The 23,037-nt window shown below is 51.8% G+C and overlaps 1 protein-coding gene, 1 long non-coding RNA gene and 1 other non-coding gene across 5 annotated transcripts in view; 2 read left to right on the top strand and 1 right to left on the bottom strand.

Annotated features, from left to right (window-relative positions):
- Positions 1-2,512: 2,512 nt before the first annotated feature.
- Positions 2,513-12,382, top strand: LOC103352494 (protein NYNRIN). Its single transcript, XR_016218363.1, has 3 exons — positions 2,513-2,641; positions 3,803-3,921; positions 7,543-12,382. It is a non-coding gene; the product is annotated as a protein NYNRIN (long non-coding RNA).
- LOC127487742 (small Cajal body-specific RNA 15) lies at positions 6,047-6,173 on the top strand. The gene has a single exon (XR_007914825.1).
- A 3,214-nt stretch (positions 12,383-15,596) lies between the features above and the next one.
- FSD2 (fibronectin type III and SPRY domain containing 2) overlaps positions 15,597-23,037 on the bottom strand; it is a 44,759-nt gene continuing 37,318 nt past the window's right edge. For 2 of the 3 annotated variants that reach the window (XM_051834240.3, XM_008275296.5), the window contains exons 12-13: positions 20,758-20,934; positions 15,597-18,979 (exon numbers count right to left, since the gene is read on the bottom strand). In XM_051834240.3, coding sequence (XP_051690200.3) covers positions 18,727-18,979; positions 20,758-20,934 — 430 coding nt within the window. In that variant the 3' untranslated portion in view covers positions 15,597-18,726. The remainder of the gene's footprint in view (positions 18,980-20,757; positions 20,935-23,037) is intronic. The other variant, XR_016218362.1, reaches the window with a different exon arrangement.

A 23,037-nucleotide genomic window follows, 5' to 3' on the forward strand; every position in this document is an offset into this window, starting at 1 on the left:
TGACCCTTTGGGGAATGAATCAGCAGATGGAAGATCGATCTCCTTTAAAGAAATAAACCTTTAAAAAAAAAAGAGAGAGTGAAGCTTAGTGTGAACCATGGGTTTTGAGTGACGGTTGTGCCACTGTAGGTTGACCAATCATAACAAACATTAGGAGGGACGTTGATAATGGAAAAGGAGAAGCATGTGAGGAGATAAACAGGGTATCTCTGTATCTTCCTCTCAATTTTTTTGTGAATCTAAAACTGTTCTAAAAATAGTCTTTTTTTTTCTGGTTAAAATGACAACCTACATTAAGAGCAGTAAGAGAGCAGAGAGCACATTACATGGAAACCTATAGAATACAACACATACTACATTTGGAGGCAAATTTAGGACCTTAAAATGTTGTCTTAGTCTGTTTTCTCAGCGTAACCAAACACCACAGGCTGGGAGATGTATGGAGAATGTGTTTATTTAGCTCGAATCTGGAGGCTGTGAAGTTCAATATGCAGGTGCTGGCAGCTGAGAGCCTGCCTGCTGCACCACAAGGCAGAGGGGTCACATGGCAAGAAAGGGCGAGACTCAGGTCTCTTTTTAAAAAAAGATTTATTTATTTGAAAGTAAGAGTTACAGAGAGGGCCACGCAGAGGCAGAGAGAGAGAGAGAGAGAGAGAGAGAGAGAGAGGTCTTCCATTGCTGGTTCACTTTCCAAATGGCTGCAACCCTCAGGGTTGGGCCAGGCTGAAGCCAGGAGCCAGGAGCTTCATCCGGGTCTCCCATGTGGGTGCTGGGGCTCAAGGACCTGGGCCATCTCCTGCTGCTTTCCCAGGCACATTAGCAGGGAGCTGGATCAGAAGTACAGCAGCAAGGACTCGAACCGGTGCCCACATGGGACGCTGGCTTTACCTGCTATGCCATAGCACTGGCCCCTCTGTTCTATTTTGAAACCAGCAATGCCATCATGGGGCTCCCTTCCCTCATGACCGCATCTCATCCTAATGGCTTCCCAAAGGCGCCACACCCAAACACCATCAACATAGGATGCTGGGGATTAAGTTTCCAGCACATAAACCATAGCAAATGTCTTCACGAAAAACGAAAGGACAGGTTATGCTCAAAGAATAGAATCTGGGGCCGGTGCCGTGGTGCTGCAGGTTAAAGCCCCAGCCTGCAGCGCCAGCATCCCATATGGGCGCCGGTTCTAGTCCCGGCTGCTCTACTTCCAGTCCAGCTCTCTGCTGTGGCCCGGGAGTGCAGTGGAGGATGGCCCGAGTGCTTGGGTCCTGGCTGCTCCTTTTCTGAGGCGACTTAAGCTGAGAATTAAGTCTCAGCTCTTGGGCTGCTATGTTTTAAGAACTTTGAGAGCTGCACTCTGGGTAGGCCAAGTGTCACTCCCCCCAAATTTACATCCTTCCAGGAGAGTCATAATATGACTTTACCTGGAAATAGGGGCATTGCGGATGTGATAAGTCATGATCATGTCACAGGGGAGTAGGGTGGGCTTCTTACTCAGGACTGGTGTCTTTTTTTTTTTTTGACAGGCAGAGTTAGACAGTGAGAGAGAGAGAGAGAGACAGAGAGAAAGGTCTTCTCCGTTGGTTCACCCCCCCAAATGGCCGCTACAGCCGGTGCTGCGCCAATCTGAAGCCAGGAGCCAGGTACTTATCCTGGTCTCCCATGCGGGTGCAGGGCCCAAGCACTTGGGCCATACTCCACTGCACTCCCGGGCCACAGCAGAGAGCTGGACTGGAAGAGGAGCAACCGGGACAGAACCGGCGCCCCGACCGGGACTAGAACCCGGTGTGCCGGCGCCGCAAGGCGGAGGATTAGCCTAGTGAGCGGCGCCGGCCTGACTGGTGTCCTTTTAAGATCACAGAGACACATACGAAGAACACCACTTGACGCCACAGGAAAAGCAGGGAGTGACGCAGGTGCAAAGTTAACCAGTGAGCGCTGGCTTCCACCAGAAGCCAAAGGAGGCAGATTCTACTCAGAGTCAAAAAGAACGCACGGAAAGCGACACCTAGATTTCAGAATGCCAGGGTATCTGTTCTGGTAAGCCACCGGCCTGTGATGCAAGAGTAATTTTAATTCCCTCTTTGTCTTCCTGACGTCCACAGCCAAGGCGAGGGTGACGCATGCCGTCAGTCCCTTCCATGGTTAGCAAGTGCCCGTGCTTCCAGCAGCAAGAATTACCACAGGCTCGGGAGCACCTGCTGTAGGCACAGCCAAGGCCCCGTAAGTGGGCAAAGAACCGGGCTGCGGAGATGGCGGCGCGAAACCAAATACGGGGAGCGAACTGGGAAACCAGGGCAAACGAGGGATAGGCCCTCGGGGGTCGTCCGCCGGGGGAGGACGCGAGGACCCGCGGACGGGCTCCCAGCCCCACCCCGTTCCCCCTCCGGCGGCGGACTCAACCTCCCAGCACCCAGCCAGTTCCCTAAAGCCGTCCCGCCCATACTGGCAGGGAGCGCCGACACGCCCATCCGTCCCGCGCATGCGCGCGCCCCTCCCTCGCGTCCAGTTGCGTGCCGCTCCTCCGTGGGGCGGGACTTCCTCCCCACGCCCAGGAAACCGGAAGGGGTTGTTTTCCACCGGAAGAAGAGAAGAATTGCGACGAAGAGTGGACGCCGCGGGCGGGATGTGTTTGTGGCGTGGGGTAAGGCCGGCGTCTGGCACGCCTGTAGGGGTGCCTCACGGTAGCGTCCTCGTAGGCAGGCGTGTCGAGCTTCAGGGGATTTGTAGGGCTCGGGGGGGGGGCAGAGGTGAAAGGTCAGTGACTGCCGCGGGGTCAGCGCCACCAGCGGTCTCCTTCCTCTGAGAACTCATTGGATTTTTTTCAATAAGTAACTGCACAGAAACATACCCAGTTCCGAGTTTATACCTGATTGTGAATAGTAAGTGGTGTTTAAAAATCCCTTACATGGAAATCCTTGGAGAATGTTTTATTTAGGTTATTTTTGGGAAGTTGGCTTGAGGTCCTTTGAAGGCCTGGGAACATTTGTTTTTTTTTCTGATTTATAATGAACACAGCATCTCACTTGTCTAACTCGAGCCATCAGTCACCATCTGGGAAAAGATGAGATTTCAGTATTGGGTGATCCCGTCTGATTTCCACCCTGTAGAGAACCAATTTGACCAGTTATTTGGGGGAGGCGGGCTTTTCTTAGGCACTGAGATGCTTTAGTTGTTTTTTGTGAGGGAGTCCCTCCCATAAAGTGATTTTTTTTAAAGAAGTTCTTGACTTGGGCTGTGAACATAATGTTAAGTCCCTAAGCTTTTCATTAGCTTACACTGTAGAATCTCCTCCATTAACATTTTAGATTCTAAAGCCAGCAGAAACCACAGCGTCATGGTGTGGTGTCAGTATTAGCGCAGGTGCAGGGGCAACCTCCAGTCCCCAGCCTCTGACCTACAACCCAAAGTTAGGACTGGGAACCTTTCAGATCCACGTGCTGTAGGTCTTTGGGCTCTCTTAGGATAGTCGAAACTGTGACACATACTAAATGAGAGTATAAAAGTTCTCTTACAGTGAGGGGATGGGGGGGGGCTGTCAGTCCCATCTTTTCCAGCCCCCGCCCCTATTCTTCTGTGCCCCCTCCCACCCTCCCAGGTTAGAAGTCCCCACCGTGTAGTGCTGCTGGTGGGAATCTCTGATCCCGCAGGTGCTCGGATGCAGGAGAAGGTTCGTGGGTCCATACCTGTGCTGTCTCGCCCACCCTCCTCCAGCACACACACATTCGAAAGCTGGTTTGCCTTCTGATGAAGAGGCTCCCTCTCTGCTCTGGAATACAGTCCGATGTGTTCTCCCGCTTTGCAGGTGTGTGAGCCCCCGAGGGCAGAAGGCGCTTGTTTCTGGCCATTCAGAGACCGTGGTTTGTGTGCAAGTGGAGCAGATGCAAGACAGTGGTAGCAGGGTATCCTCTGAAGTTTCTCAAGGTGAGTGTGTGGCCGTTGGCCTGGGAGAGGAAGAGTCAGGCAGTGCTTCCAAGAGGTGACTTTTGAGCTCTGTGGGCACTGGATGGACAGGGGAGCGGAGGGCTGTTTGGGGTGCCTAGGAATCAGGCCAGTCTACAAATTGTAAATGGCACAGAGGACAGCATCAAATACGTTAGCCTTCCTCCAGCGTGCTCGCCTTACTTCTGGACAGTGTTTCTTGGTGTTTTTTCTTCTTCTCTCATTTTCTCCTCTTCTCTTTAATTAGATGGTCAGTTAGCATGTGGAAGGCAGTTAGAGGGTCGGAGTCTTTCTGGGTGGCAGAATAATAGAGTTTTAGCCAAGAAGTGACAGATTCGCTCAGTAAATCCATCTTGGAAAGCTGTGCTCCTGCTGTGGGAAGCCTCAAGTTTGTTGACTTGGTTATATTCCTGTCTCCGGTCCAGACTATTTGAATTTACCCACATTGAATTTTTTTTTTTTTTTTTTTTTTTTTGACAGGCAGAGTGGACAGTGAGAGAGAGAGATAGAGAGAAAGGTCTTCCTTTGCCGTTGGTTCACCCTCCAATGGCCGCCGCGGCTTGCGCGCAGCGGCCGGCGTACCGCACTGATCTGATGGCAGAAGCCAGGTGCTTCTCCTGGTCTCCCATGGGGTGCAGGGCCCAAGGACTTGGGCCATCCTCCACTGCCTTCCCGGGCCACAGCAGAGAGCTGGCCTGGAAGAGGGGCAACCGGGACAGAATCCGGCGCCCTGACCAGGACTAGAACCCGGTGTGCCGGCGCCACAGGCGGAGGATTAGCCTAGTGAGCCGTGGCGCCAGCCCCCCACATTGAATTTTAAGAATGAGAATGCTGCAAAGGGCAAGGTTAGTGTTCAAGTTAACACTACACAGTGTTGGCTATGTCCAAGTGACTGCACAGGTGTTGTCTGTACCTGCTACAAGCTGTTTGATTCTCATGGTTGAAATACATAATAGGTTGATTCCACCAGTATTCGAATAAGTGAAAACAGAAGAAAAACTGGATTCTGTCGAAATCTGGTAAAATGAAGACAAATTAGTGAAAATGAAGACAAATTAGTGAACCAGTGAGCAGGGCTTAATTTTGGCGGGTGATGATGATAGAGGAAACAAGCTGTAAAGCAGTCGGAGGTTCTTGACAAGAACCAGTGCCTGGCCTGTCACAGCTAAGAGGAATCACTGACAGAGGTGCAGTGTGCCCAGGTCAAAGTCACACTCCTTGCAGAACTCTTAGTGATGGAGAAGATGCAGGCTGGCTGTATTCTTCTTCCCAGATGACAAACTCTTAGCTTGCATTTAGATTAATTAACCATCGTGTGTAGTGAAGTGAGCATATGGAAAGAGTTCCCATCTCTTAAAGCTTGAGGTTATAAAGGACCTTTTCTGTAGTAATTTTTTATTATTAAGATTTATTTTATTTGGGGCCGGCTCTGTGGCGCAGCAAGTTAATGCCTGGCCTGGATCGCCGGCATCCCATGTGGGTGCCGATTCTAGTCCCAGCTGCTCCACTTCCGATCCAGCTCTCTGCTGTGGCCTGAGAGAGCAGTAGAGGATGGCTCACGTCCTTGGGCCCCTGCACCCACGTGGGAGACCTGGAGGAGGCTCCTGGCTCCTGGCTTCGGATCGGCACAACTCTGGCCGTTGTGGCCAATTGGAGAGAGAATCAGTGAATGGAAGACTTCTCTCTCTCTCTGCTTCTCCTCTCTCTGTGTAACTCTGACTTTCAAATAAATAAAAAAAGAAAAAGAAAAAGATTTATTTGAAAGAGTTACAGAGAGGGGTATAGAGAGGTCTTCCATTTGCTGGTTCACTCTCCAAATGGCCACAGTGGCCAGAGCTGAGCCATTCAAAAGCCAGGAGCCTGGAACTTCTTCAGGTCTCCCATGTGGGTACAGGGGCCCAAGGACTTGGGACATCCTCCACTGCTTTTCCAGGCACATTAGTGGGGAGCTGGATTGGAAGTGGAGCAGCCGGGACTTGAACCCACGGCTGTATGGGATACCAGTGCTGCAGGCTTGGTCTTTAACCCATTGTGCCACAGTGCCAGCCCTCTGTAGTATCTTGATGTGTTCAAGGACCATGTTGTAAAAGCAAGACTTGGTCACATTCTGGAGACTAAGAAATGAGAGTCCTTGAAGTCAAGCCGACTCTGCCTTTAGCCTCCTAAATGAAAAGGTAGATAGAACAGGTCTTGTTCGCAAAGGAAGTTCAAGACCTACTTATCTACCAACAGCAAGTATGCACTTCCTATTGTTTTACTACGTGGAAAACAGAAAGAGTGTATTTATAGGGGAGAGTTGTGGAGACTGGAGAATTTGCTGCCAGCCTGCGGGAAGGTGACTGGAGACTGGAGAAGTGGTTTCTGTGGGCGTGTAAGACCCCTGCAAAAAGCGTAATAGAACCATAATAAATAAAATATAAGTTAGCTTTAAGTTATAATAGGAAATGTTACTAATACTGTTAACAGTGATATCAATAAGTGTGCTACATTAGGCGATTAGGCCAAGTAGTTAAGTTAGGTACCTTAGTAGGTAGAATAATAAAAGCCTTTCCCCTACTCAGTGCTGGTTCTGGGAAATAGGGAAGTAAGCTGGTTCTCAGAGAAGCGGTTAGATTTCACTCGGAGATATGGGCAACAGAACAACCTGTTATGTACATGGGCCCCCCTCCCCTGTGAAGAAACTGCGAGGCACGTAAGGCACGTAGCAGCCCGCTTCTCTTCCTCATCGCCCCCCGTTGTCCATGTACTTTGTCCAACTGTCAAGTTGCCCAATGAACTTACGCCACCCAAGGCTATGGTAATCTTGTGGTTTTGCCCTTTAAAAGCTGTGTGAGATGACTGTTCGGGGCTCTCTCTCTCTCTCGCCGCTTGCGGCAGCAGAGGGCCCATTTGCGCAAATGAAATGAAACTGCCTCTTGCTTTTTGCATCGCCTGGTCTGGAGTCTGTGTTTCTGGGGTCATCACAAAAGGGCACCGCTTTTGGGGTCCTTCATTTGGGAGCTCGTCCGGGATTTGGGAGACCCCAGACTCCCACACTCCATCGGCCTGACGGAGGTAAGTTTGCTTACTTGTGTATTATTGTAATTGTGGTTTGTACTGTTTGTCCTTGTTTGCCAGGGCGACATGAATCCGTCCTGGGGCGCCTGTGCAGGCTCAGTATTGGACCAGTGGGGGAGACAGACGTGTCCTGAGACCCCTGGTCCCACCCTGGAGGACGCTCCAGTGGTGGTCTGGGAAGAGGGGAAAGAGAGCGTTTCCCTTCTTCCAGGGGAGAGCCTGGCCAGACGGCCGCTCCCATCTGAAATTTTAGTTTCGGTTTTGTCTCGGTCTGTTGCCACGCGGCTTGTGATTTCTGTTCTGTGTGTCGCTGTTTTTGTTATTCTTTATTTCTTTCTATTTCCCCCATCTGTTGTCATGGGCCAACAATTAACAACACCTTTGAGCCTGACTCTAGGACACTGGAAGGAGGGTCGGGAACGTGCTCGCAACCTGTCGGTGGAGGTGCGGAAAAAGGATTGGATAACTTTCTGCACCTCTGCCTGGCCAGTGTTCGATGTTGGCTGGCCCAGAGACGGGATCTTTGACTTTGATGTTATCTTACAGGTGAAAAACCGTGTTTGCCAGGAGGGCACTGAAGGACATCCAGACCAAGTGCCCTACATCACGGTGTGGGAAGATTTGACTCAGGAGCCTCCTCCTTGGGTCAGACCTTTCCTCACACGGAGGGGAACTGGAGGCAGGAGTAGGGTCGACAAGGAAACCCCTGGGGGTCCTAGGCCTCCTCCATGCCCCTCCGCGATACCTTTGACCCCTCCATTAACATCTTACCTTTACCCCCTAAAAGAATCCCCGAAAACAAAACCTGATGATCCGCCGGTCCTCCCGGGGGGACAGGAAAATCTTTTGCTGCTAGACCCTCCTCCTCCCTATAACCGTCCCCATCAACCACCCACTTTGGAAGGGGCAGAACCTTCCGCGCCCTCCCCAGATTCCACGGGGCGGGATGAGGAAGCGCCACGACCCTCGTCTGACCCACACTCATCGCCGCCGAATACCCGCTTGCGCCTTCGTCGCGAACCGGGGGGAGGCGGGAGATTCCTGGACGTCCCAAGCCTTCCCGCTTCGCTCAGTGGCGGGAGAGGTTCAATACTGGCCATTTTCTGCCTCAGACCTTTACAATTGGAAAGCTCATAACCCTCCTTTCTCTAAAGACCCGCAGGCCCTGACTGGCCTGATAGAGTCAATTCTGTTAACCCACCAGCCCACTTGGGATGACTGTCAGCAGCTTTTGCAGGCCCTCCTAACCACAGAAGAAAGGCAGCGGGTTTTCACAGAAGCCCGCAAAAATGTGCCGGGAGATAACGGCCGTCCCACTCAGCAGCCCAGTGAGATCAATGGAGCCTTCCCGCTGACTCGACCTGATTGGGACTTCAATACCGTGGCCGGTAGGGAGCGACTCCGTCTCTATCGCCAGATTCTCCTGAAAGGTCTCAGAGGGGCCGGAAGGCGCCCGACTAATTTGGCAAAGGTATGTGCAATTATGCAAGGGAATGAGGAAACTCTGGCAGGATTTCTGGAGAGATTAATGGAAGGTTATAGGATGTATACTCCCTTCGACCCACAAACCCCCAGACCGGCAAGCCGACGTGATTATGTCCTTCATTGGACAATTGGCGCCGGACATCCGTACTAGGCTACAGAGGCTGGAGGGGTTGCAGGGGTATACACTGCTGGACCTAGTTAAGGAGGCAGAAAAGATTTTCAATAAAAGAGAAACGAAAGAGGAAAGAGAAGAGAGGTTACACAGAGAACAGGAACGTAGGGAGGATCAGAGAGATAAAAAGAGAAACAAGGACTTAGTTAAGATCCTGGCCACTGCAGTTACAGGATCAGAGCAGACTAAATGTAGACAAGGTAGGGACTTGGGAGACAAACGGAAACCGCGGGTGGACCGAGACCAATGCGCCTACTGCAAAGAAAAAGGACATTGGATCAAGGATTGCCCAAACAAGGGTCAGCTGAAAGGCCAACGGAGAGCCGTTACAGTCCTATCACTGGAAGACGACGAATAGGTAGTTCGGGGCCAGGAGCCTCCCCCAGAGCCCTGGGTAACCCTGAAGGTGGGAGGCCGACCAGTCACCTTTCTGGTTGACACTGGAGCCCAGCATTCAGTTCTTACCGTGGCTGAAGGCCCTCTCAGTTCCAAGACATCATGGGTCCAGGGGGCCACTGGAGGGAAACTGTACAAATGGACTACTGAGCGTAAGGTCGACTTGGCAACGGGGCAGGTCACGCATTCGTTCTTACTAGTGCCGGACTGCCCATACCCCATGCTGGGAAGGGATCTGCTCTCAAAGGTTGGGGCCCAGATCCATTTCCAAGATAAGGGAGCCACAGTAGTTGGCCCCGCAGGCCAACCCCTCCATGTGTTGACCCTCCGACTGGAGGACGAACACCGCCTTCATGAATGCCCCCTAACAGCCCAGCCTCAGGTAGCATCTGAGTGGCTTGCTAAATTTCCCCAGTCTTGGGCGGAGACGGGAGGAGTAGGGCTTGCTGTCCGACAGCCCCCAGTGATAGTAAACCTGAAGCCCACGGCCACTCCCGTATCCATCCGCCAATACCCTATGGCCATGGAGGCAAAGGTTGGAATTCGGCCGCACATACAGAGACTAATAAAACTGGGCATATTGAGACCTTGTCAGTCACCTTGGAACACCCCTTTGTTACCAGTCAAAAAGCCTGGCTCCAATGATTACAGGCCAGTGCAAGACCTACGGGAAGTAAACTGTAGGGCTGAGGACATTCACCCTATGGTTCCTAACCTGTACAACCTGCTAAGCACCCTGCCCCCGACCCAAACTTGGTACACAGTGCTCGACTTGAAAGACGCTTTCTTTTGCCTAAGACTGAGTCCCCAGAGTCAACCTTTCTTTGCTTTCGAGTGGAAAGACCTGGAGACTGGGTTTTCGGGACAACTAACGTGGACCAGGCTTCCCCAAGGGCTCAAGAACTCCCCTACGCTGTTTGATGAAGCCTTACACCAGGACTTGGCGGACTTTCGGGTAAGCCACCCAGAGTTGACTCTTCTGCAATACGTGGATGACCTGTTGTTAGCTGCAGAGACTGAGCAGGGTTGCACCAGAGGTACAGAGGCCCTACTCCATAGGCTGGGAGAGTTAGGATACAGGGCCTCCGCGAAGAAGGCCCAACTTTGCACCCGACGTGTGACCTACCTGGGCTATGTACTGGAGGGAGGTCGGAGGTGGCTGACTGAAGGGCGTAAAAGGGCCGTAGCGCTCATTCCACCCCCTAAGAATGCCCGCCACCTCAGGGAGTTCTTGGGCAGCGCTGGCTTCTGCCGCCTCTGGATACCAGGCTTTGCAGAGATGGCAGCATCGCTGTACCCTCTCACGAGGACAAATTCCCCATTTGTATGGGGAAAAGAACAACAGCTGGCATTCGACAAGATAAAACGGGCCCTCTTGGAGGCTCCTGCATTGAGCCTCCCGGACCCTGCTAAACCTTTCACCCTTTATGTGGATGAAAAAGGGGGAATGGCGAAGGGTGTTTTGACTCAAAATTTAGGACCCTGGAAAAGACCTGTAGCATACTTTTCAAAGAAACTGGACAGTGTCACCTCGGGGTGGCCCCCTTGCCTCCGCATGATTGCGGCCGTGGCTGTTCTGGTGAAAGATTCGGACAAACTGACTTTGGGACAGCCACTCACCATAGTGGCACCCCATGCCATCGAGGCTGTTATCCGCCAACCGCCAGATAGATGGCTGTCGAACGCCAGGATCGCCCACTACCAGGCAATGTTGCTCAACCCTGAACGGATCCGGTATGGGACTGCTGCCTCGCTCAATCCGGCTACCCTGCTCCCTGAGCTGGGGTCCGAGTCACAAGTCGATCACGACTGTCATCAAGTGTTAGCCGAAGTGCACGGGACCCGAGGGGACCGACCTACCTGCCCCTGCCAGACGCGGAATGCACCTGGTACACGGACAGGAGCAGCTTCCTACACCAAGGTGAAAGGAAGGCGGGGGCGGCTGTAGTGGACGGGGAGACTGTCATCTGGGCCTCAGCTCTGCCCCCGGGGACTTCAGCACAGAAGGCTGAACTGGTGGCTCTCACCCAAGCGCTCCGGGCGGCTAAAAACAAAAAGGTAAACATCTATACTGATAGCCGCTACGCGTTTACCACTGCGCATATCCATGGAGAAGTATACCGAAGGAGGGGACTGCTGACCTCTGGGGGCAAGGACATTAAAAATAAGCAGGAAATCTGGCCGGCGCCGCGGCTCACTAGGCTAATCCTCCGCCTAGCGGCGCCGGCACACCGGGTTCTAGTCCCGGTTGGGGCGCCGGATTCTGTCCAGGTTGCCCCTCTTCCAGGCCAGCTCTCTGCTGTGGCCCGGGAATGCAGTGGAGGATGGCCCAGGTGCTTGGGCCCTGCACCCCATGGGAGACCAGGAGAAGCACCTGGCTCCTGGCTCCTGCCATTGGATCAGCGTGGTGCGCCGGCCGCGGCGGCCATTGGAGGGTGAACCAACGGCAAAGGAAGACCTTTCTCTCTGTCTCTCTCTCTCACTGTCCACTCTGCCTGTCAAAAAAAAAAAAACCAAAAAAAAAAAAAAACAGGAAATCTTAGACCTCCTGCAAGCCCTCCATCTCCCAAAGAGGGTGAGCATTATCCATTGTTTAGGCCACCAAAAAGGAAATGACCCAGTGGCTAAAGGAAACAGACTGGCGGACGAGGTGGCCAGGATCAGTGCCCTGGACAGTGTCGCTTTGATGGCCCAGTCATCTGAGGCCCGCTCTGATAAACAAGGATGGACTTATTCGGAACAGGACGTGGCGGCCATCCAAAGATTGGGAGGAAGGTACAATGAACAACACAGGGTCTGGGAGATTCAAGGGAAAACAGTACTACCAAGAAAGGTAGCCAGAGATCTGGTAAATGACCTCCATAGGTGGACTCACCTGGGACATAAAAAGTTAAAAACCCTACTGGACAGAGAAGAGCAGTCCCACTTTATAATCGGGTTGGACTCACTGGTGAAACAGGCAACAGAATCGTGTGTTCCTTGCGCAAAGGTAAATCCAAAATGTGTCAAGATGCCAGAAGGGGGAAGGATGCGAGGGGCCTGTCCTGGAACAAACTGGGAGGTCGATTTCACTGAGATTCGTCCCGGCAGGTATGGAATTAAATACCTCTTAGTATTTGTAGATACTTTCTCTGGCTGGACGGAGGCTTTCCCGGTTAAGAAGGAAACAGCGCAGGTAGTAGTCAAGAAGATCTTGGAAGAAATCTTCCCATGGTTTGGTCTACCTAAGGTGCTGGGGTCCGACAATGGGCCGGCCTTTGTCTCCCGGGTAAGTCAGTTGGTGGCCAAGGTGCTGGGGATTGATTGGAAATTACATTGTGCTTATAGACCCCAGAGTTCAGGACAGGTAGAGCGTACAGAACAATTAAAGAGACCTTAACCAAATTAATGATGGAGACTGGCACTAGAGACTGGGTCGAGTTGCTACCGATGGCCTTATTCCGGGCCCGCAACACTCCCTCCGCGTTCGGGTTGACTCCGTATGAGATACTGTACGGAGGCCCTCCCCCAATAGCTGACTTGTTGGGACCCAGCATTGACTCTTATGCCACTTCCCCCAGTTTGCAGACCCAACTGAGAGCTTTGCAGCTGATTCAGAGGCACGTGTGGAAACCTCTAGCAGCAGTGTACCAATCCAAGTGCCCTACAGTGCCACACCCTTTCCAGATCAGAGATTCAGTTTACCTCCGCAGACATCAGTCCAGGACCCTCGAGCCGCGCTGGAAGGGACCCTACACTGTGCTGCTGACGACACCCACTGCAGTGAAAGTCGACGGGATTGCCGCTTGGGTTCACGCTTCTCACGTCAAGAGGGCACCGCCGGAGGGAGGCGGCCCCACGGATGACTCAGCCAAATGGACACTCCAACGCACTCAAAACCCCCTCAAGATAAGACTTTTAAAAATTGCCTAATGCTCACAGTGATTGTAATTTTCCCCAGCTTAGTTTTTCCCAACCCTCTCCTCCTAAACTCCAACCCACATGCCCCTCAGAGACTTGAGTGGCAAGTGCTATCTGCCACTGGTGATGTCGTGTGGTCAACCACCCACACGGCGCCCCCGTGGACATGGTGGCCCTCTCTGACCCCTGATATTTGCCAGTTGGCAGCTAGGTTAGAGACTTGGGATATCCCTACCATAACTTCTGCTGTGGGCCCCGAAAGAGAATCCCAAATCTGCTCCATGCAACACCAGACCTCAGGGTGGGAAGGAGGAATAGGAGGATGGGCTTATGGGTGCAGTCGTGCCTCATTCCGAAAAAAACTTTGGACCTTACCCTTCTATGTTTGCCCCCGCGAAGATCGGGACCAAGCAACTGCGTATCGCTGTGGGGGGCTGGAATCCTACTATTGTGCTGCCTGGGGATGTGAGACCACTGGGACGGTTTACTGGAAACCCTCGTCTCCAGGGAATCTCATCACAGTAGGCAGAAACTCCACCGGTAGCGATTGTGGCAGCAGTAACCCTAAATCGCCACAGTGTTCCCCCTGGTGCAACCCCCTGAACATCACCTTCACTACCAAAGGGAGAGATTTCTCTTCACGGTCCGGTTGGTTGCAGGGGAAAACCTGGGGGCTACGACTGTATGTCTCAGGAACGGACACAGGACTCGTGTTTAAAATAAGGCTAAAAATTACCTCCCCTGACCCTTTACCGGTAGGGCCTAACAAGGTGTTAGCTCCTGGGGCTTCTGTTTTTAAACCAAGGCCCCCCCGGCCATCCAGCCCCACGGCTAGATTTTAAGATTAAAATCAGTACAAAGGGAAGAGAAGGAAATGTAAGACCCCTGCAAAAAGCATAATAGAACCATAATAAATAAAATATAAGTTAGCTTTAAGTTATAATAGAAAATGTTATTAATACTGTTAACAGTGATATCAATAAGTGTGCTACATTAGGCGATTAGGCCAAGTAGTTAAGTTAGGTACCTTAGTAGGTAGAATAATAAAAGCCTTTCCCCTACTCAGTGCTGGTTCTGGGAAATAGGGAAGTAAGCTGGTTCTCAGAGAAGCGGTTAGATTTCACTCGGAGATATGGGCAACAGAACAACCTGTTATGTACATGGGCCCCCCTCCCCTGTGAAGAAACTGCGAGGCACGTAAGGCACGTAGCAGCCCGCTTCTCTTCCTCATCGCCCCCCGTTGTCCATGTACTTTGTCCAACTGTCAAGTTGCCCAATGAACTTACGCCACCCAAGGCTATGGTAATCTTGTGGTTTTGCCCTTTAAAAGCTGTGTGAGATGACTGTTCGGGGCTCTCTCTCTCTCTCGCCGCTTGCGGCAGCAGAGGGCCCATTTGCGCAAATGAAATGAAACTGCCTCTTGCTTTTTGCATCGCCTGGTCTGGAGTCTGTGTTTCTGGGGTCATCACAAAAGGGCACCGCTTTTGGGGTCCTTCATTTGGGGACTTATGTAATGGTGTGCTTGGTGGCTATAGAAGATACAAGTAAAGCTAACAACAGAACAGGTTGTGATGCCTTTTTTTTTTTTTTTTAACTGCCTTCTATCAGGGTTTGTGACTGCAAAGTTCTAATTCTTAAAAAATCTTTTTCTGTTTTTTTCTTTTTTTGGCAGGTTTCAGGTGAACATGGTCTCCGTGAGGTAAACCCTTCCCCTTGTTGAAATTTCATTTCAGCAGATCGTGCATGGTAGTTTACGGAATCGGAATATGTAACAAAAAACAAAGTTTGGTTTGGTTTGGTTTTAGACTTCGTTTTTCTTTTTGTAGAAGGTGAGAAAGATGTTTAAATAAAGGTTCTTTATACTGAACGATTGTGATGCTTCAGGCTGTTATCTGCCTAGTCTAATGTCAGTGGCAATTTGGACAGTTTTTTTTTTGGTCAAAATTGTTATTAAATGTTTTCAATGTGGAGTTTTTATCCATTTACTCGTGTTCATTGTACACGTGAAGTACTCCATAAAGCCAGTTAGAAGCCTGAATGAAAACTTGCCTTACCGGTCACACCCTGTTTCCTACTTGGTGGTTTATGTTTCAGGAGCAGAGAACTTTTTTTTTTTTCCTGACAGGCAGAGTGGACAGTAAGAGAGACAGAGAGAAAGGTCTTCCTTTGCCGTTGGTTCACCCCCCAATGGCTGCTGCAGCTGGCGCACCGCGCTGATCCGAAGCCAGGAGCCAGGTGCTTCTCCTGGTCTCCCATGGGTGTAGGGCCCAAGGACTTGGGCCATCCTCCACTGTACTCCCGGGCCACAGCAGAGAGCTGGCCTGGAAGAGGAATGACCGGGACAGAATCTGGTGTCCCAACCGGGACTAGAACCTGGTGTGCCGGCGCCGCAGGTGGAGGATTAGCCTAGTGAGCCACAGCACTGGCTGAGAGCGTTTTTGAGTATGCACACGTGTATGTCTTCGTTGTTTAAAACTGGACCCATTTCTGTGCTCACAGCTGCTGCGCTCTTCATAGTTCAGGTTAAGTGATCCAGCTTGGCCAGGCAGGCCTGTGTGTGTGGGGAGGGGGAGCTACTAGGTTGTCAGGGTGAGTCAAGAGAGGTGTTTTGGTGTGTCCGATTGAGTGTGCTGGAAAAACAAGAAAATTTTGTTTTTAAATATCCATCTTTAATTGACGCAGAGTGATTGTTCGTGTTTACGGGGAACAGTGTGGCATTTCAGTACACGTATACAGCGATCAGGGTCACTGGCATTCCCATCCCTTCAGACAGTTCTCATTTCTTTGTGTTAGGGACATTCAGAATCCTGTCTTTGGGTTAGTTCTTGTTAACCACAGTTATCCTACTGTGCTGTAGAACATCTGAGTTTTTTTGGTTCACTCACCTGCACCCCTGCAGTCCTTAACATCCTCTTTCCATCCCTCCCTCTGCCCTGCAGTATCCCTCCCCATTCCCCAAGCCATCTAACTAACATTCTCTACTTTGAGACAGTGTAAGTGACTAACACGTGATATATTTTGCTGTGCTTGGCTTGTGTTACTGATACGTTGTCCTTCAGTTTCACCCGAGTTGCTGCAGATGACAGAGTTTCTCTCTTTGTTAGTGGCTGAGTAATAATAAATAGACCGTGTTTCTTTATCCCTTCGCCCATTGACGGATGTCTAGGTTAATTCCATATCCTGCTAACATGAATAGCGCTGCAACAGACGTGAGTGCAGATGTCTCTGACATTCGGATTTCATTTCTTTTGGGTGTGTGCTCAGTAGCAGGATTGATGGGTCACATGGTAATCCTGTCTCTGGTTTTCTGAGGACTCGCACACACTGCTGGTCTCTGCGTCCTCACTGTTAGTTACGAGTATTTTATAAAAGCTGTCCTGACTGCCCTGAGGGGTTAGCTCATTGTGGTTTGGATTTGCATCTCCCCAGTGGTTAGTGATGTTGAGCTTTTCTCATCATGCTTTTTGGCCTTTTGTATATCTTGAGAAATGTCTGTTCAGGTCATTCCCCCATGTTTTTACTTGGATTTTTTTTCTGTTGATTATATATTCTGTGAATTAATCCCTTGTTGGATGAGTAGGTTGCAGTATTTTCTCATTCTGTTGTCTCTTCACTCGGTTGATTGTTTCCTATGCTGGGCAGAAGCTTTTTTGTTTTCCCATTTGTCTGTCTGCCTTTGCTCTGGGAGTAGTTCCCGTTTTGTGGTGTTGTCTGCAGTTTCCTTCATCAGTGTTTGTAATTTTCACTGTCGAGATCATTCACTTCCTTAATTAAAGTAGTCCTCGGTGTTTCAGGTGGGAGGTAGCTGTCGTCGATAGGACTGCTTTCTTTTTATTTCTTCTACAGCAGTTTTTGGTGTATAAAAATATTACTTATTGTTACCTGTTGATTTTATAGTCTACAAGGTTGCTAATTTCATTTGTCAGTTTGAACAGTTTTTGGTGCAGTGTTTAGGTTTTTTCTAGATTTAAAGTTATGTCATCTGCAAACAGGGATAATTTGACCTCCTGCTTTTCTATTTGGATGTCCTTTATTTATTTTTGGCCTTACTGCTCTGGTGAAAGTTTCGTTAACATAAAACCTTGAATGGTGACATGAGGGCATGCCTGCGTGTAAGTGAGGTGTCCACGGGGCTTGTTGCCGATGGTCTGATAATTGCAGCTTGACTTATAAGCTTTGAAAATGCTGTGTGTGCAGAGCTTAAATGGCAGCTGGCAACTTGGACGGGAGAAGCAGGAAGGTAGCTGATGGAGCCAGGCACGGAACTGACGGCACACCATGGGCAGCGCCTGCAGGCCACCCCCGTTCAGCTTCACCCTTTGGTGGACTGGTGCTTTCCCCTAAAGAACTAAAGAACTGTTGCATGTTTGCCATACGCTTTATATTGTTAAGCGCTGTCTTGTTTGTCAGTAAGCCTCCCAGTTGGTGAGACAAGTAGTATTTTTCTCCTGGTTTAAGGGGAAACAGAAGCTCTGGAAGAAGAGGTGGCTCTTCCAAGGTCATAAGGCAAAATAGCTTCCGAAGTAGGAATCAAACCCAGGTATTGTCTACACTGCAGGACAGTTCCTGGAATCGGCTGCAGCTAAGTTCTCGTACCTCCACGTGTCACCGCGTTTACCTGTAGGCTGTAGGTTGTAGTAGGGAGTGTGCGGTTGTCCCAAGTCTTGCCGTCAAGCCGCAGCTGCCTCCGCCCTCCAGCTGCCTCCTTGCCCTGCGCACAGCCCTTTCCTGTGGCTCTGAAAGAGCCCTGCCGTCCCTCACCTGGAGGACGAGAAGAGACTGCAGAGCCCTGGCAGATGGCGAAGATGTGCTCACCAGGTACTGGGCGTGCCCGTTACGTCAGCCCCTGGGGACTACGTGGTGAACAAGAGCGACACCAGATGGAGTAGGGCGTTGTAGAGGTAATTTCAGCATGTAGGGTCGTGAGTACTGTGAAGGAGAGGAACAGGCCATCACTAAGAACACATGGGAGGGCCGGCGCCGCGGCTCACTAGGCTAATCCTCCGCCTTGCGGCGCCGGCACACCGGGTTCTAGTCCCGGTCAGGGCGCCGGATTCTGTCCCGGTTGCCCCTCTTCCAGGCCAGCCCTCTGCTGTGGCCAGGGAGTGCAGTGGAGGATGGCCCAGGTGCTTGGGCCCTGCACCCCATGGGAGACCAGGAAAAGCACCTGCCTCCTGGCTCCTGCCATCGGATCAGCGCAGTGCGCTGGCCGCAGCACGCCAGCCGCGGCGGCCATTGGAGGGTGAACCAACGGCAAAGGAAGACCTTTCTCTCTGTCTCTCTCTGTCACTGTCCACTCTGCCTGCCAAAAAAAAAAAAAAAAAAACACATGGGAGGAACCTCACCAAGTCCTGCCAAGGGAAAGGCGCAGGGCACGTGGTGTCCCTGTTGTCTGTGGACAGCCTGTTGCCTGCCCAAGTGCTTGGCTCACTAAGCCATTAGGGCTTCCCCTCCCCCAAGACCTTGGGGACTCAAAATACCTTGCATGTACACGAACAGACACAGTGTGATAGCTTGAAAGGTGTTTGAGTTCAGTTAGCCTGAGCCCTCCTACAGCCGGGCCTGCTGATGGGCACCCTGGAGTCACCCGGGGGCAGCACTCAGGACTGGACCCCAGCTCAGGTGAACTGAGCGCCGGCATGCCAGGCTGCCGGTGACAGCACGAGCTACAAAGTGTGGTGGGCACAGGGCGCTCAAATGGCACGTTCAGCCAGCTGAGGAATGAGGGCTGGAGAGGAGCAGGCCCAGAGGTCAGACAGGGAGCTGGATTCAGAGGGCTAATAGAACGTGACGTGCTTCGGCATTGGGATGCCATTACGGATCTTCAGGCACCCCGGCTTCTCCAGAGAGAAGCAAGGATGCACAAGTCGGTGAAGCTCACAGCTAAACGAGTGTAGGTGCTGAGAAATGTCCACATTGAAGAACGACAGCCTGGAGTTTGCGTAGTCCAGCAGCACGCCGATCCTCCTCGGGGGAACTGTTATTCTCGTATCTGGGCTTGTCTTGTTGTGCAGAAATTCATACTTGTGCCTGAAAAATACCAGGGGGACAACTCTTTAGAAAGTCTATAGGGGGGCCATCGAAAATTTGCCCCAAGAAGCCACATTTCCCCGCCCTGTTACTGAGCAGCCTTTTAGCAGACTTACACACTGGATCATGAACCCACAGCACCTTGGAGTCAGTGTTGGAGGAGGTCTTTAAAATCGGGTCTGGGGGCTCAGAGGTGTGAGTGTTCTGTGATGAGGTTGTTGGAAACGGAGCTGCTGTGACCTCATGTGCTAGCGTGGGTCTTTTGGTACAAGCTCTGATGTGTAGCAGTGCTCTAGGGCAGCCGGTTCTTAAACCGTCCAACAGGGCAGCCATCCAGTGGGCTTGCCACCGTCGGTGTACAGCTCCGTGATGGGCACCAGCACCCTTCAGCCATGCTCCGTATCCTGTTTGCTTTGAACAACGGCCGAAGCCAAAGCCAGTCCCTGCAAGTCCCTAACCTGCTGCCTGCAGGCATCCGAAGAGCTGTGGTGCCAGCGTGCTGGCTCACGCTCCTGGGGTGAACCCTGGAATGGGATCAGAGTGTTTGAGAGCAAGCCAGCCTGCCTCCTTCCCAGCTCCCTGTCTTCCCCTTAGTGAGTCCTTCCCTCTCGCCATCAATAGAATCTAATACTAAACTAGACACTACAGTCAGCCGAGAGACCCGTCCCCGGACACCTTACCCGCAGTCTCCTCTCGTAACTCGCCGTCTCCCCGCTGCGTCTTCCCGAGAGCACTGCACGGCACTTGGCCCAAGCTCCTGCTCTTGCCCTCCTCCTGTCGTTCGTTGGTCTCATGTTTCTGCCCTCCTCTGTCTTCTGATTCTCTTCTCACCAGACACATAAAGCTACGCTTCCTTTACGCTGCCTGGGTTTTACTCTGTCCCCTGTTCCTGCTGGTTCGTCTCAAGCAGAATCCCTAAATAAGGGATCTGGCTCTGCACATAGTAATTCTTGCATCCCCAAACCATGGTGACATTTAGTAGAGTCCCTTACGGTATAAACCTTTCGGTGAGGGGTGGGGGTTGATCTTCCCACTTTTACTTGGGCATGGCAAATAATGTTTCAATAAGCATGATGAAGGATCGGGGTAGGAACACTGGATGAGCATTCATAGGATTTCCCAAGCCCAGGAGACCTGTTTACAAGGGCTGCTAGGAAACCAGTGTGGGTCTGTGTGCTGGTACTGAAGGCTGGCGCCGCGGCCTGCTGAGTGTGAACATGTCGTCCACTGGCCTGGGTCCGTGAGGTTTCTTGCCCCCAGCCTAGAACTGTTTTCATGCATAAAGACGGTGCTCAGCCCCGAGTGCAAACCAGAACCAGCCATAACTTCCAAGCTTCTTGCCCGTCTTTACTTAAGAGAATTGAGGCTTCCAATAAAGTATCTACTTCACAGACTGCAGCTGAGCACGCTGGGAAACCAGCGCTTGGTGGTTAGGAATTCTGTCTCCTCAGCCGGGCGCCTGGTCCGAGTCTGGGCTCTGAAACCGTGTGGGTGGATTATCAACTGCCCTGAGAAGTGGGCAGTGACCACTATGAGAAGTCAACGAGAAAATGCAAGGAAGGGCGTAGGACAAGCCCCCTGTGATTGCATTTTTATGTTAAAAGCACAGCTGTGCTTTTTCTTCTCACTTGGACTTAAAAGTGGCTGGCGTCGACTCCTGAAACATCGAGTATTTCCTAAAGCATAATGGGTGCGTCCTTGATCACTGTTAGTGAAAACCCTCTTGGCTTGTCTTTGGAAAGCGAATGTTAATCTTGGGCATCCGGGTTTGCCTTTACCTTGATGAGGCGAATGTGTGCCTCAGGCACCAGGAGAGGCGGTTGGCGCCCAGGTCCTCGTGTCTAGGCACCTCTTCAAAGGCCACGCCGATGGTGTAGTCCAGGCACTCATCCACCTCCACCTCCCAGTAGTGGCGTCCTCGGACTGGAATCAGGTTTCCCAGGACAGCAACGCACCTGGGTGTAGAAGGGGACGCACGTGCAGCAGGTTAAAGCCCAGCCTGCAGCGCCAGCATCCCATATGGGCACCAGTTCGAGTCCTGGCTGCTCAAAGCCAGGATCCAGGAGCTTCTTCCAGGTCTCCCATGTGGGCGCAGGGGCCCAAACACTTGGGCCATCCTCCACTGCTCTTCCCAGGGCATTAGGAAGGAGCTAATGAGCTCACACCAGCACCCACAAGGGATGTCAGCATCACAGCTGGCAGCTTTACTGGCTGTGCCACAACGCCAGCCCCTTGTTCTTTAGAAAGGTGGGGGGTGGGGGAGGACTGGAAACTCACATAAGGCGGCAGAGTCAAGGGAACCACGGGCTTAAGGTTCACAGACTGGCCAGCCCTTCCTTGCTTTGGTACAGAACCAACATGGAGGGTCTGGAGGAAAGCCCTGCATTGAGGATGACTCCAGGTGGAAGGTGAGAATTCAGAGGTCAGCCCAAGAAGAGCAAGACAGCAGATTCCTCACAGATCACCCACATCTACCTCCAGACTCCCACGGCGACCACTGCTATACTGACGAAGGTGGAGTTCTGTTTGTTCTCTAACAGCAGTGTGCCCAACAGAGAACGGTCTTCATTGGGAATCGGATCACGTGGGCCTCTCCATGGTGAATGCTCTGCCTCCTTCGGAAGCTCCTTCAACAGCCAGACTACGTGGCTCCCAACATCCCTAGGAAGATCTGTTCAGCTGCCATTAAAACTTTTTCTTCGCTCTCAAAACACCCAAGTTCTAGGGCCAGCACTATAGCATAGTAGGCTAAGCCTTCGCCTGCGGTGCCGGCATCCCATACGGGCACTGGTTTGTATCCCAGCTGCTCCTTTTCTGATCCAGCTTTCTGCTAATGGCCTGGGAAAGCAGCGGAAGATGGACCAGGTGCTTGGCCCCCTGCAACCACCTGGGAGACCTGGAAGACGCTCCTGGCTTCAGATCAGGCCCAGCTCCAGCCATTGCGGCGTGAACAAATGGATGGAAAACCTCTCTCTCTCTCTCTCTCTCTCTCTCTCTCTCTCTCTCTCTGACTCTGCCTCTCAAATAAATAAATAGATCTTAAAAAAAAAAAAAAGAAAAGAAACTCCAAGTTCTGCATGCATACACAAGATTGGGGGGGGGCAGCTATATGTTAGCTAACTCCTCATCTGTGTGGGCAGAGATTGGTCTCCGTCCCCTCTACCCACAGCACACCACACAGTGTTTGGCAACAGAGCTATGGGGGACAGAATGTTAAAGTGGAACTAGCTGTGCTTCACTGGACCCCAGAAAGCCACGACCACAAGGCTGGGGGAGGCGTGGGACCACGTGGGCAGAACTCGCAAAGGAGGGGGCCACACGTCGGTTTTGTAACTTCCAGGGCATCAGCAACCGGGTGAAGGTGACGGTGCTTGAGGCTGTGTCTGCCCAGAGAGCTTTCTTGTGATTCCCGTGACAGAAGCGCGACGTCCGTGACCTGGTGAAGGGCACCGATTTCTGCAGGCCCTGTGGGGCTGGAGCCCAGCGCAGGATGCCACCTCTGTGTTGCTTCTGAGGGGACCCTGTCCAAGAGGGCATCCTGGCAGGGCTGAGGACACCCCCACCCGCAGAAAGAGGGCGGCGTGATGTTGGATGCACAGGCTGACAGGTGGTGAGGGGCGGGCAGTGGGGCCTGAGACAGTGCCCACGGGAGAAAGGGCTGGCTTCGAAGATGGGTGGCACTCGGCTCTAAGACCTTTGTTTTGCTTCCAGCTTTGCTCCACACCCCAAGTCCTGGGCTGAATGGGCAGAGGGGGAAAGGGTGAGATTGATTTCCGCTGTGCCCTGCAGTTTCACACCAGCGCCTTGGTGTACTGGATACTAACTCATTGCAGTAACAAGGCCAGAGGAAGGGCCAGCCAGGACCCAGGATGGACACCGATGCTGTTTTCCATCCATGGCCCTGCCAGCTCTCAGAAGAGAGCTCGTTTCCTACCTTAGAAGAAGATGCTTCCACCTGTAAAATCAACCCATTAAGAACTTTTTTTTGCCCTGGCTACCAGGAAGTTGAGAGGCCACGTTTAAAGTTGAATCCTGGGGACGGGTACTGTGGTGTAGCG

This window comes from Oryctolagus cuniculus, chromosome 12 (genome assembly GCF_051225735.1).
Source record: "Oryctolagus cuniculus isolate XC-2025 breed Fujian yellow rabbit chromosome 12, ASM5122573v1, whole genome shotgun sequence".
Classification (NCBI taxonomy): domain Eukaryota; kingdom Metazoa; phylum Chordata; class Mammalia; order Lagomorpha; family Leporidae; genus Oryctolagus; species Oryctolagus cuniculus.